This window comes from Camelus bactrianus, chromosome 3, assembly GCF_048773025.1.
Source record: "Camelus bactrianus isolate YW-2024 breed Bactrian camel chromosome 3, ASM4877302v1, whole genome shotgun sequence".
NCBI lineage: Eukaryota > Metazoa > Chordata > Mammalia > Artiodactyla > Camelidae > Camelus > Camelus bactrianus.
In genome coordinates, this window is record NC_133541.1 from 112,978,215 (window position 1) to 112,992,842 (window position 14,628).

The 14,628-nt window shown below is 45.4% G+C and overlaps 1 protein-coding gene across 4 annotated transcripts in view; it reads left to right on the top strand.

Annotated features, from left to right (window-relative positions):
• The window catches only part of SGCD (sarcoglycan delta), a 543,119-nt gene extending 532,234 nt beyond the window's left edge, over window positions 1-10,885 (top strand). For all 4 annotated transcript variants that reach the window (XM_010970037.3, XM_045506731.2, XM_010970036.3 and 1 more), the window contains 2 exons: window positions 6,248-6,371; window positions 7,932-10,885. In XM_010970037.3, the coding sequence (XP_010968339.1) occupies window positions 6,248-6,371; window positions 7,932-8,105 (298 nt within the window). In that variant the 3' untranslated portion in view covers window positions 8,106-10,885. The remainder of the gene's footprint in view (window positions 1-6,247; window positions 6,372-7,931) is intronic.
• The last annotated feature ends 3,743 nt before the right edge of the window (window positions 10,886-14,628 follow it).

Genomic DNA, 14,628 nt, shown 5'->3' on the forward strand with positions numbered 1-14,628 from the left:
ATGTATTACCTCAATATATGAAGAATTAAGTAGTACTTAATAATATTAATTCCCATGACTGACTGATAGAAACTCATAGCAAAACAGAAATAGGTGGAAACACTCTTATCTTGATAAAAAACTATTTTTAGGATTAAAAAAAAAACCTAGCACAAAAAAAATCTTACTTAATGGTAAGTTTTTGAAAGTTTTCCCTTTAGAGTTGGGAGAAAGATTGCCATTTCCCTACTGTGTTGGACAGTCCTAGACAGTACAGTATTGAAAAGGAAATAACAGATATAAGAAATAAGAAGATACAAAACTATCATAAATTAATTAGTGCCTACAAAAAAACCCCTAAAATAACCAGTGTACAAAGTATGAAAAGTAAGATAATCTACCTAGATGTTAACTGTAAGATCAACTTACCAAAAAGAAAGAAAAAAAAAAACAAAAAAACACCTGGACAGCAATAGGAAAAAGGAGTAAGTGTAAGAGAAATGCTTTTCTTTTTTTTGCTGAAATACCATTTTCCATAGCCACAAGACATTATGCTGAACCCACATAGAGACAGATGCAGTGATCATGGTGTTAACATAAATCCAATCAAAATTCCAAAGGGCTTCCCTCAGTTGAAACTTCAGTCGATGCTGAAATGTACTTGGAAGACCAGGAATGGCTGGGACATTTATAAGAAGGTAAGAGGACTTGCCTTATGAAATGTAGAGAATCTTAAAGTCATAATAAGCTAAATATTTACTTAATTACTGTCAAAGGGATAGATTGAGTAGAGCAACAGAACAGACGGGGGGCCCTGACAGAGATCCAGATGTGTGAGGCAACAGCATTTATAGCAGAGCTATGTAGGGGCTTTTCAGTGTACCAGGCTGACATCCTTGGTCTGCATCTGTTTTGACCCCAGCCTCAGATCATACACAAAAATGAATACCTGATGAATAAGAGACAATGAAAAGGCAAAACCTAAAAGTTTGGGAAAAACTACAGAAGAAATTTAGGACCTCAGTGTAGGGACGGACTGCTCTAATAAGACACAGAATGCACAGACCCCAGAGGGAAAGATAACAAATGTGTTGATTTTAATATGCAAAACTTTGTTCATCCAGAGATGCTAATCAGAGAGGGAAAAGATAAACTACAGCCTCAAAAAAGAAATTTGCAATACACAGACCTGCTAAGCGATTCTTCTTCAGAATATATAAAGCATCACTGCAGCTCAGTCAGACGACATCACAAACACAGAAACAATTAAAAGAGACAACAGACATTTCACTGAAGATGAATCCAAATGGCTTCGAAACAAATGGAAAGATAAGCTTAACTCCATTACTAATCTGGGAAATGCAAATTTAGAAGACAGCAGCATCCCATTTCACAGTCACTTTCTAATAAACACTATCAAATGCTAGCAAGACAGTCGCAGACACAGAACTGGTGGGAAAGTCAGAGCTCTAGCCATGCATACCCTGGGAGCTAGCAACTCCCTCTTCCCGTATTTGTCCTAAAGGAAATTTACACAAGTACACCGGATCCGCACGCAAGCCTGTGCAGAGATGACTGCACAAACAGAAACTTGCAACCAGTCCAGATGTCCCACCAAAGGATGGCCAAATAACTCACCATGTATCATCACACCAGGGAAACAATAAATTACAGCCATGCTACAGCAATGGATACACCTCAGGAACAAAATCTTGAGGCAAAAAAATGAATAAATCACTAAAGAATACATACATAGAATTATTCTGTGCATAAATTTCAAAAACACGTGATAGTAAACAATGTTTGGTTTAAGATGCAAACATGTAATAATATAATAGTAAAGAAACACAAGAAAGCAGTTAACAAAAACCCTATTAGGTCATTACTCTTCAGAGAAGGAAATGGGTAGGATTAAGAAACAGGGCTCAGGAAATTACAAAGCTAAGAATTGTTTTCCTCTTAAAAAGGACAGTGAGTATATGCAATGCAAAGATCCGCTACATGGCTGCTCTTTTTACCATATTTATACTTGGAGAAATCTTTTGCCTCAATTCCAAAACTATCAGCCAGGTGAGAAAAGCAGCTGTCTCCTGTCCAGAGCATCTCCACCACCTGCCGTATATGAATGTGCAGAGACTCATAATTTCCTTATAGTTGTCTTATGGTCACTCACTGACATCACCTAGTTTTTGTGGGCACCTGAGAAGAGGGCGTTTAGAACAATGGTTCTCAAGGTGTGGTCCCCAAACCAGCAGCTTCAGCATCACTTGTAACTTGTCACAAGTGCAGGAGTTCAGGCACCACCCTAAACCCGCTGTATCAGACTCTGGGGGTGGAGCCAGGCAATCTGTTTTAACAAGCCCTCCAGGGGATTCTGACGATCACGTTTGAGAACCATGGTTCTGGAGGGCATGACCCAGGTGGGGACCTCCTGTCCTAGACATTCTTCCACTCCCGGGCTCCTCCGTCCTCCGAGATGGGGGTTACACTTCCTCCTAACGGAAGCCATGTTCATTTCAAAAGCCAAAGGGACCCTCCATGGCCACCCCTCTCCCCCAGTCAGGAGGAAGCCTCCTTCCATCTTCCTTGCACAACACCATCTAAGCAGTGGTGTCGTGGTGCTGCATCTAAGGTCAGAAACTGACTGACGTCACTGCCAGACTGCTTCGTCTGCTCCCTGCAGGCTTCACGGGGCTCTCGTGGGAGCTGTTCTCACAGCGAAAAGATTAGCATGTGAACAAACTTCAATTTGCCTGAACAACAGAGGCCGCTGGGATGGGGTATAAAATACAAAGCCAGTTACCGTTCTGTGTCTGCGGCCAGGGACCCGTCAGAGCCTTCCCCATTAGGAGCCAGTTTCAGAGCAGCCGCCTTTCTTGGCACCCTTCCAAGGTACATCCAAGGCTGTGAGGAGGGAAAAGCAGCGGTCACTCCCGAGTCCACGTCTCTGGCCCTGGCGCCCTCCTGCTGCCCTCAAAGCCCGGTGGCGGCGGCGAGAGTTGCACGGATTCACATGCCTGCCTGACCTGCCCGCGCTCCATCTCACACCATTCTCCAAGCTCTGTATGTTTTTTTCGATTTCAAGTTTTTCCCCCTCAACTATCTTCTCGTATCAGTCATTCACTTTGCATGCTACCCACGGAATAGGAGCACGTTCACTGTCTCCTGGATTCGACGTCTCTGAAGGCGACAGTTGCAGTAAGTTACGAGGGCTGTTACAGAGGGGGGGCTATGTCTCCCTGAGCCCTGTGTGGTGCAGGTTTGGGAGATCCAACTGCAATTCCACGAAGAAAGAGGTGGCATTTCATTACAAAGAGCAGCATGAAGATACGATGGACAGAGAAGTCCAGTTTTCCGGGAAGTGGCGTGGAATACTGGACAGCGAGCTTGGGTCTGACGCTTGGCCCTGCCCTTGCACACGATACACCGCCCGGAGCAAGTCCTTTACCCAAGTCTCCTCACTTGTGTAATCGGGACTAAAAGAGGACCCAAGGCACAGGGTTTGGCTCTGTTCCGTTTTGACTGAGGTACCTGAGTTCACAACGTTGTGTTACTTTCTGGTGTTCAGCATAGTGATTCAGTGTGTGTGTGTGTGTGTGTATAACATATATATATATTCTTTTCCATTATAGGCTATTATGATTATTAAATATAATCCCCTGTGCTATACAGTTGGACCTTGCTGTTTATCTATTTTATATGTAGTAGTTTGTATCTGCACATCTCTAACTCCCAGTTAACCCCTCTCGACCCCGTTCCCCTCTGGTAATCCTGAGTAAAGGCATCGATTTTTTTCTGTCGAGATTGAATGAGATAACACATCTAAAGCACTTCCTGCTGTGCCCACCACCTAGTAAGGATTCAGTAAAGCAGCTGGTGTTTGTGGCAAGGAAAGTAAGACCAACAGAACAGGTCAGAGCAGGTTCTAGATGGGTGAACCCGTTCCAGAGCTCAGCTCTTTCATGAGGAACTTGTGAAGGTTTTGATCACAGAAGGGACATATTCAAACCTGCCTTTGGGAAGATACATTTGTGTGTGAAGTACCCTGGGGAAGAAAGGATGAATTAGAGGCAAGACTTGGGAGGTTACGGCAGTCGAGGTTAGGGATGAACTAGTATACTGAGTAGAGAGAAGCTGTGCCTTAAAAGCTGACTTAACTGATGCAGCGAGGGAGGGAGGGACACGGGAAAGGGGGGAATAGGGAAGGGGGCATGAGGACCCCGCCCCCGGGGAGGGTGGGAGACGCAGGGCCACTGGGAAGAGGATGAAGCACTTTGGAGCCGGGCTGCCAGGACTATCAGAAGGGAAGCTTATGCCCTAAGGGGGAAGGTCTCAATATTAGTGAAGACAGAGGATGTTAACATGTCAGTAGGATAAGGTGTGGGAGTCATTCAGACCTTGAAGGAGAGAAATAAAGAAAATGATAGAAAACCACTTTCCTGTTTCCAAACCTAGCGGGGGGCAGGTGTCAGGTGCAAAAGAAGTGCACAGCTGGGTTGGATTACGGTCCTCCACAGAGCTGTCCTGCAACGTCACTGTTCCCAGCTACCCTAGCACCAAGACCCCCTCCCTTGTCACAGTGAGAAGGACCACGGGCAAAGGAAGTCAGCCGGAATTCGGGGTGGAACCACACCCGGCTCATCACCCCCTTGGCTCAGGCCTCGCGAGGAGGAGAGGGCAGGGGTCGGGGGGTTTCGCCACACACCAAGGCGTGAGCTCGGCCTGGAAGGAATGAGCTAAGGAGGAGCCCCAGCCAGTCCTTTCCTGAGCACTCGGGACCTGCTGTTTCTCTTTCTGACTCTGAATGAGTCACTGGGGGAGAAACACAAAAGTCAGTGGAGAAGGCGCTGCCGGGAGGCAAAGCTCAGGGACCCAGCCCTGGGAAGATCCAAGAGCCCCCATCTTGGCACCAGTGGAACGTGGCTGGGGATGATCGCTCAAGGGTGGCGTCCCACTGGTCCCCATGCCCATCCTGCCACTCACTGATGCCCCCGAGTGGTGGCAGCAGAACAGGGCGTCAGTCATTGGCAGAGAGGGTGATGTTCCTTTATAACTAATGCCTTCCAAGTGTCGGAAAGTTACGAATGTGGAAATAAAATGCAGAAAATTGCTCTGATTCAGAGCGATTTGATGGCCATCATTGAGGTCCGTGCTTCCTAAGTCAGGGTGCTCTCTGTGTAACAGAGAAGAGAATCTTCATTTGGGTCTATTTGGTGATAGTATTAAAATCTGGACTATTTAGAGGACGGTTGAGTTTCAGTTCCTATCTTTCACATTACATGAGGGAGGCAAAAATCTTTCTATGAGGCATTATCCTCTTTTGCCGTAATACTTAGCATCCGGTGTGGCTGATTCGCTTTCTCTCAATTTACTTAATGTACAGACAATAAATTTCATTCTGTTGGGGGGGGTGGTTACAATTATGTGAGTTTTCATCGAGACATGGAGGCACGTCACCACTGTTACAATCAAGAGACACAGTAGTTCAGCACAAAAAGTCAGCTGCTCCTCGCGCAGCCCTTTGTAGCTAAGTCACTTCTCTCCAGCGCCTGGCAATGCCTTGCCTGTTCTGAATCTTCTCTGGACAACTGCATATTTGAGTAAGACCTGAGGTTTCTTTCCAACTTGCTGCCATAAAAACAGCAGTAATAGGCATAATAATGGTTAACACATATTACACGTTTCTGAAGTGTCAGGCACCACATGAAGCTCTTCAGAGATGAGGACACTGAGGCTCTGACACATTTTGGGAAGGAGAGGAGGCAAGGAGGACTTGCCCAAGGTCACTGAGTGGCAACCCCCTGGCTGAGTCAGGCATGTCTAAGTCCTATGTCTGTTTTCTTAACTTCTATCCAGTCCTGCTTCCAGGAAAGAGAGAAAACAGGACAAAGTAGAAGGAGTACCTGCCAGTTTCAGGAAGCTCAGTTTAGCCCTGAGATTGCCTTTCCCTAAAAATAAACAAAACTTATGGAAGAACTTAGTTATTTGTATCAATAAAGCAATACTTGACTGGGGTGTAAGAGAAAGTGAAGCCAGGACCCTAGAACACCGTCCTTATCACTGTTGTGATGAGCACCGAAGATCAAGCCCAGGTATGTGGTCTTCTCCCTCACACACTTGGCCAGGTTTGTAAAGCAAAGCAAGAAAAAGTTCCTGATCAAATACTGAAATATTGGCTCAGTGCTCAGCGCGTCAACTGCCTCTTTAAAAAAAAAAAAGAGACAGAGAGAGAGAGAGATCTTTCATCTTAGTCTTGTGTCTATTCCAGGTTGGAGTCTCCCACCCGGTCTCTGGTGATGGAGGCCCCGAAAGGAGTAGAAATCAATGCAGAAGCCGGCAACATGGAAGCCACCTGCAGAACAGAGCTGAGACTGGAGTCCAAAGATGGAGAGGTAGGAGCGAGAGGAGCCCGCGTCCAGAGAGACGCCGCTCCAGCAAGCCCAGGTTGCCTAAAATGTGTCACTCCCACTGGAACAACAAGAGCCCATCCGAAGGTTTTATTTCTGGGACAGACACGTTGAACGGCACGATTACAGGCCAAACCCACAACATATAAAAGTTACAACTCATTATTTGTAAAGTACAGAGATAATCGCATATATTGCAAGAACAGAATTACAAGGACGGCTGTGCAAGTGGATGCTTTTTCCCACTCCTCTCTCTCTCGTCCCCTTAGAATCAGCTGTACGTGGCTGGTAGGACTACGTGGTATACCTCACACATCTGTTTAAAAGAGGATCTTAATTTACCTCTTGCCTCCCTAAAGTTCACATTGTATGCTTCTGCTTTAATGGAACATGGGAAAGTCAGATCTCACAGCCATCCCAAATCAGAGCAAGCCAACCCTTCGCTAAAGTTCAGGTAGCAAGAGGCTAAGGGACGAAAGACTGTGAATATTCAGTCTCTTACCCCAACACGATCCCACGTTGGTGAAAAGAATCAATGTGTTTTGCAAGCAAAGTAAAACCCCCAAAAGAAAATAGGCCTCAACTGCAAACTTTTAAAAATGCCTTCATTGTGTTCATAAGTGAATTTTTCTATTGAAGAATTTTTTAAAAAGAGGCAAAAGCATTTTGAAAGCCAGTTCCACCTTTCACATCTACTTCGAGGCTGTCCGTCTCCACCCGCTTCAGTACCCCAAGCCCGCCTTTCAACGGGTTTGGCATTTGCTATGTTTGTTTCAAAAGAGCGAGTCATTTGATAGAGCTTTCAGTGATCAGAACTGTCTCTGCACACAGCTGCAAACGCCAAACCAGACACATTTAGAAGGAGTGCCTACACCACAGATGCAGTTTATAATCCGAGTCAGGACTCTGAAGGAACCGGTTATAACCTTAGCAGCCATTTAAGGCTGGAAAGTGCTGCGTATTCTTGAAGCCCCTCCATACACACAGATGTGCTTAGTGTCTGAGACGCCCCCCAATAAAGAAAATTGTTCTGAATCTGATTAAGCCTAGATTCAACTGCCAACCTGCAGGAAACATAGAGAACAGAGGAAAATCCAGAGCAAGGGAAATAATAGAACAATAATCCGGTGTCTTCAACCAATCAATTGCAAAGGAGAAAAAAAAAGTACAGGAAATCCTGTAGATTGAAAGAGACTAGAAAGATACATATGTGGGGAAAAAAAAGGTTCACCTAGCATTTCCAAATTTATTTCACTCTAGGAATCCGTTCACAATCTACATTATCATATACATTTGCAAAATGTTTGCAAAATGCTAATCTATATATGACGTTACCAGGGCAACGTCATCTTGCTACAACGTAAGCTTCCGGGAGGGTAGAGAGACGTTACCTCTCCCGTTCCTCTCCGGACCTCCAGTGCCTGCAATGCTAAACACATAGTAGGTGCTCCCAGTTGATTTCGACTGAACATCCATCCACCGTTTCTGAATGTCTCGAGGATACATGACAGCCTCTAACTCTCCCTTCCTGTTGACTCTTTTTAGATTAAGTTGGATGCTGCGAAAATCAGACTACCTAGACTGCCTCATGGCTCCTACACGCCTGCGGGAACGAGGCAGAAGGTCTTCGAGATCTGTGTCTGCGCCAACGGCAGGCTGTTCCTGTCCCAGGCGGGAACGGGCTCCACCTGTCAGATCAACACAAGCGTCTGCCTTTGAGGGACGGTGCAGAGCGGATGCTGTCGGCAGCATCAGGGCCTTTTTTTGGCTTTACACACTGGCTGCCAGCTCTTTTTACTAGAACACAGAAAGCCTATCAAAGACCTTGTGCGTGTGTGCGTGCGTGTGCGTGTGTGTGTGCGTAGATATAAATATATATAAATATATATATAAATAAATATATATATCCTCTGTATAAAAAAGGTTTCAGTACAAAAGGAACCATGGGTGACCCTGTGATATCCACCATCATTTCCATCCCAGCCCCACCCCCTACATGATAAATCCGACACGAATTCGAGCCCTACTCCCCAGACCCTTCAGAATGTCACAGTGTGTGGACACTTACTGAGTATTTACCTACGTGTTGGAGTAACAGCCTGTCTTGGCCTTCAGTGTCATTACAAGGCAGTGATGGCGGGAATTTGCAGGTCACGCCCGAGGGCTGAGACCCTTGTAGTAAAAGCAGACATTGAGTTTCCATTTTTAGCTTTGATACAGCTGGCCACCTGCTCTCTCTTCAAGATGGGATAGGGGCAGTGCCAGCGAAGGCCACCAGAGGAAGTCGGAATGGCTGTTCTGCTTTTGCAGCCAGATGTATTGGGGCTTCTGTAGTTGGATGATGAGGACGATGGATTTTAGCCAAGTTTGAACTGCTCACCCAATTCCTGCTAGCTTACTTCCTTCAAACTCACATATTATCCCACAGTCAAAATAGGAGCTGTAAATCAGCGCAAAATAGAATTACAGCTGCTCCTCAGCCGGCTGGAAGCTACTCAAAGCCCTGACAAAGAATAAATGGGCGATATGTCTCTGTTTAAAGGAAGAAAAAAAAAAAAAGGCTGTTACATCCTCACTTCTGACTTGATCCGACAGACACCTACCCAAAATGATCTGGTCAATCAAAACCCTTCGGAGTGGAACCTCTGCCCCAAGAGAAGCTATTTGGAGGTGGAACTCCAAGAGTAGCGTCAGGAACCTACTTACTTTGCACAGGTTCCTCTGGATCGGTAGGTCATTCAGAGACATGCCTTTTCTTTTTAAAGGCATGCACAAACTCTCTGCCTTCCATCTTCAAATATATTTTTTCAGGGTCCGGACAGTCATAGTTCTAAATTTACCATTCTATTTTCTGTAAGACTAGTGACCCAGCAGTCACAGATCGAAAGCACCACGTGGCCCCAGAAATGCTCACTGAAAGTGCATACAGACTGAGTCAAGTGTCTCCATGAGAACCACTGTGTCCCTGGGCCCAGCGGCACCCGCTCCCTGTATGTGGAAGCAGCTCCCTAATTCCCGCCATCAGCTACCTCTCATCCGTCCGCGCTCATCCTCACGCTCCAGGGTCACCCTGGCCAGCTCTTGTGCTGGGACAGGGGATTACACCGTCTCTGTTCAAAGAGGGGGAAACTGTGCCTTTGCCTTAAGTCAATGCACTCAGCAAGGAGAAGCACACCCTGTTTATCCTGTCGTTACCTGTAGTTTACTTTGAGTGATTGGAGGGGTTTCAGAATGCCTGGGCATCTCACAGCCGGTAGACCAAGTGGCCGACGGATGTGGACTCCACGGAGCCCGGCATGGAGACGCAACGGGCTTCGACAGTCCCGGATGCCGTGCGGCGAGCAGTGGCCCCACGGTCCTAAGTCTAGTTGTATTTGTAGACCTGAATGGCATTTATTTTTTTTTTCCTCAACAAGGTTCTACTTTGTCTTACTTCACAAGCAGGGGGAGATTCGCCACAGGAAACAAGTAAGGTTTCTTGTATTTGAGACGACACTCAAGCCTCAGGCTGAGGTTTGCACACGTGGGACGTAAAAGCAGGCTGTGCGTGGCTCACTCACTTAGAGGTGGGGGCAGGAGGGATGGGTCTAGCCTGCGCGGCGGCCCTGCTGGCGCCCAGACCCCAGGCTCCCTCCCGTCTCTCTTGCTCAATATCCGTATAGGAGAATTGGGTTGTTCGAGAGTGAGATGATAAGACTGCTTCATTTACCGCACTGCGGTCTGAAAACGAAAACCCCCAAAAGATACCCAATTGCTCTGGGTCAGTATTATATACATCCTGTAGGATCACGCTTCCAGAATCTACACGTATCACACCCAGAGGCTTTTCCAAGCCAGGAAACGCCCTCCACGGCGACTGGAGGCAACAACCGCGTACCATTCAGATCAGCAGTCGCAGGTCTGAGGTCCCTTGTGGCTAAAAACCTGAAGACAGAGGGTTGTTTTTGTTTTGTTTTGTTTTTTAAGCAAACAGACCATCTTTGCATTCGGTCATCTCAAGTACATAATCTATGGATGACAAGGGAATGGAAGGTTCCCTGAACCTCTGCCGTCTACTTTTGTTCTAATCATTACACAAAAGTCTGAGATCAGCATCTGGGGCATTTTATGCCAATAGAAAAGACAGATGTGATCCCACTTGCAAAATTTAATCCTAAAGGTAATCAGATCTCAAATAGAATAAAAAGAGTAACAGCCACCAAGAATAGACATCTAGCGCCGATGAGGACAGACATGATAACACACTCAGATTTGCATTTGTGCTAAGTGTCCACAATACACCAGGTAACAGGCAGGAAGCTTGGAATGCATTGAAGTGTGTATTTCAGTTCAGACTTTACAGTTTGGTAAATGCATCTTGAGTCCTTCAATGTGTATTTTTTTCTCCCAACTTCCACCAACTAGAATATTTGTCTACAGTCATAAGAAAAAGCTTTACCTGAATTCTGGGAATAATAATAAAAAAAATCTCTTTTACATTAAAATCTTATAACCTTTAATTTTAAAAAATGAGATTCTTTCTAATCTCTCTGAACAATATTTTCTAGACAATCACAGCTTTCAGTGTATTCAGCAGTGAGTGGCTGAACCGAGAGTTCAAATGAATTTTCAATATTCTAGACGTTCTGGTGTGTCAACCTTCTTCAAAAAAGATTTATAAATTAGGTTGATCTCCAGTTATGCTTACCACTGAGTTCTATCTGATAGCCGCTCACTTAAGAGTTCATTCTTAGGGAGGTTTTCAAAAACCCTTATGCTGGCATCTGTCTAGGTGGAAACTGGATGGGTTTAAGCTTGTAAACTTGACTCGGTTTTCAACTTCCTTTAGGCCAGTTTTTCCCTTGGATGACTTTCATTGTATATCCAGCATCACAGACCAAAGACTGCTTGGGGCTTGACCCTGGAACATGAGTCAGCACACTCTGGTTCCCTAGACCCACTGGGACTGATCATCCGTCTTTGTAAATAAAACTTGATGGTAACACAGCCACGCTATTCATCCATACTGGACCAAGACGGATGTGTATCTCTGCCAGAGACCTCGGGGTCCCATAAAAGTTACCAGTTGGTCCTTTATGTAAAAAGTGTGCTGACCCCTTGCACTGAGGTCATTTATCGCCTCATTTGGGTTGCAAACAGCAGGAGAGAGAGCAAGTGATATTATGAGTGAGCCGACATTTCCACATGTGCTTGGGGATATAAATACTTGATCAGAGAAAAAATGGGCCACCTTAACACCATGTGTAGAAGAGATCCACTTGTCTGGGAAACAGGCTCCCAGGATTCTTGGGAATGGGGAGGATGCAATTAGGGAAAGGTTTACTGGAAAAGGAAAGCTTTGATCTTCCAAAAGCTTTTCCCTAGGACCCCTAATATATACGTGGTCTCTCTGGTCAGCATCACTGTGTGACAAGAAGTAAAGGAGGGGGTCCTTTGATTTAAATTTAGTATCTCTGTCCTGATGAAATATTTCTGCAGTCTCTGCTCATCTTCCCCTATTCCAGAAAGATGCCCATACCATGGTCTCCCAAAGAATATTTCTGACCTGACACATCTCTTTGGCATCCATCACCTCAGTTATTCATACGTCCCATGGACTTGCTTTCCTATGACCACATCAGGCCTGAAGGGTTGATAGGACCACTAAATAATTAAAATATTCAAAGAAATATCTTAAAATACGTAGGAAGAAAAAATATAGAAGACTTATTTCATGAAGCTATTGCTGGGGGTTGCAGTGGCTGGGGTGGCGGTGCAGACCCACATGAATGCCAGTTTGACATTGTTTCCAAGGATCTGGGTCATTGGTTCTTTGCTGTAATAGGAGTACAAAGAAAGACCTATTTTGAATCCCAGCATCTCTGCCACTGTGTAGCCAGGCAGGTTCCTCCAGAGACTGGTCCCTTCAGCCTGCATCCCTATCGCTAACCTAGGGCTTTCTACTCCTATTCGATGTTGCTAAAATGACATCAGTTATGAATGATTCTTTGTAAGTGTGAGTATTCATGTTGGGGAGCAAAGTTGCTTTTTTTTTTTTTAAGTAAAAATGCCCACCATTGACCAGACCCTAATCAGTGTCACTTAAAGGGGTCCTTCAGCATTTTACCTGGATTCAACTAAAAGAGGATTAAATCAGCCTTCACAGGAGCAGCTACACAAGAGTACCTTGCTTTTGTTTATTTTAGGCAAAAGACAGCCTGATGTTTGGACCAGGGAGGTAAACAGACCCCTTTAAGCACCTGATCCTCATTTTCTAAGGCGCTACGAAAGGTGACAATCTCGTCTCAGTGAATAGTACACAAGACCCCTCTCCTCTCCCCTGCACCAGGAAATCTTAAGCACAAAAAAGATAAGGAGAGCCCTTCCCGGAATGATACATTTGCATGGCGCCCAGTAGCAGGTGGGGAAAAAAGTCGTAATAAAAGGAACAACCTTAGAAAAACGGGCCTTTTATCTCAAAGATAAATGTCTCTCTTCCGCTCTTTCATCACCTGCTCCTCGGTGGCAGGCTCCCCCCGCGCCTACAGATTTCCCTTAAAGTAGTCAAAGCTACCGCATGGGGATGTCAGATGCATCTCTTTCTTGCTGGTAATCGGAATTTAAAATTATACAGTCGCCTCTGAGTTTCTCATTCACAAAGCTAAACCACTGATAAGAGATAAAGCACTCTGAAGCCTGGGCTGCAGCCCCGCAGCCCCTGCCCACCGCGTGCATTAGCCCTTTCAAAAGCAATGTGATTTCTATGCTGCTTTAAAGCGTTCTTCATAATGGAGCCCTTGACATTTCTCAAGGCAGGTCTGAATGGCAAGGGGAAAATAATTATTTGTGGGAGGTCCTTGTTTTGAGTATTGTATAAAGGAAAACATCCCGTTTGGGGTGAGCAACGCTCCTTGGTCTTCTCCCCTCCTTTTACACACACAGACAGAGTGGGAAGTTAGCATCTTCCCTTGAAAAAAAGAAAGCAGAGCAAAGACACGTGAGCCCTTGAGGCCACGGGAAGTGTGATGCCCGAACAGTGTTAGCGACATGATCGACTCCATCAGTAAAAGGTCTCAGACGTACCAGTGCCGACTCTTCACCTTCTGCCCAGCAAGTGGTACTATCAGTTCCACTTGCATGAGGTTTGCGATTCAACAGAGGAAACGCTGCTATAGGCAAGAAGTATTTTTAGAGTCCAAATCCAGCTGTCGCGATGGGAAACCACAGAAGCATTCCAAAATGCCTCCTCAGGCGTGTGGACACCCTCACGGGGCAATGAGGGGGTTTTGCTTCATCGCTAAGGTCAGATAAATAAAACAGACAGGAGGCTGCCCTCTTGGGGGGAAGAGGGAAGGAAACACCTGTCTTACCTAAGATCTACCCTGCACTCCTAGGCTTGTCTCATAGTCCCGCCTCTTCCCATGCCTCTGCTCCCTGCTTCCACATCTGGGTTATTTTACTGCAACAGGCAGCTCAGATTTCATAAATTCTAAGTGGGTCAATTCGGTTACACAGGATCAGTAAAGCGAAGAATTGTCTGAGGGCAGGAAGATGATATTTGTTGACATAGAAGGCATTGGTGCCCCTTTACTCCCTAAATGTGTGAAATTCATGAGGTCCTGACACTGGCGAGGGACGGTGCAGAGGCTCTTTTAAGACATCTGAGCCAAGTTCTGAAACTTCTCTCGAAAAAAAAAAGAATCCTACTCACAGAATTTTGCCTAAAATCACAGAGGTCTCCTTGGACCCGAAGCCTACTCTAAGACAGAGCAGGAGTTGGATTCTATTTTCCGATTATAATCATAATTTTTTATTAACTAATATTCATTGAGCTCTTACTCTGTGCTAGGCTCTGTGCTAAGTGTATTATCTGCATTCACTTATTTCATCCTCGGAGCAATCCTTTGAGTTGGCTTTCATTATAGTCCCAATCTACAGATGTGGCAACTGAGGCTTGGAAAGGAAAGGTTAAGAAAGGTGCTCAAAGTCACTCGCTAGAAAGGGGCAGAGCTGGAATGTGGGTCTAACTCCAGACCACTATGCTTGGAAGTCACCAACATGTTCAACTATTTTTCGAGCTGTTAAGAAGGGTCTCCTACCAGTTTTTAGACTAGTCCTTCTCAGGTGGATGAGCCTATAAAACTTTTCTCTCCCTCCCTCCTCTCATCTGTGACGGCAGCCGGTACTGAAATAGAGATACCAGTGGTGAAATTACAGAAAATATGTCTGAATAATAGAATCTGGAGCCAGGAAAAACTAGTTT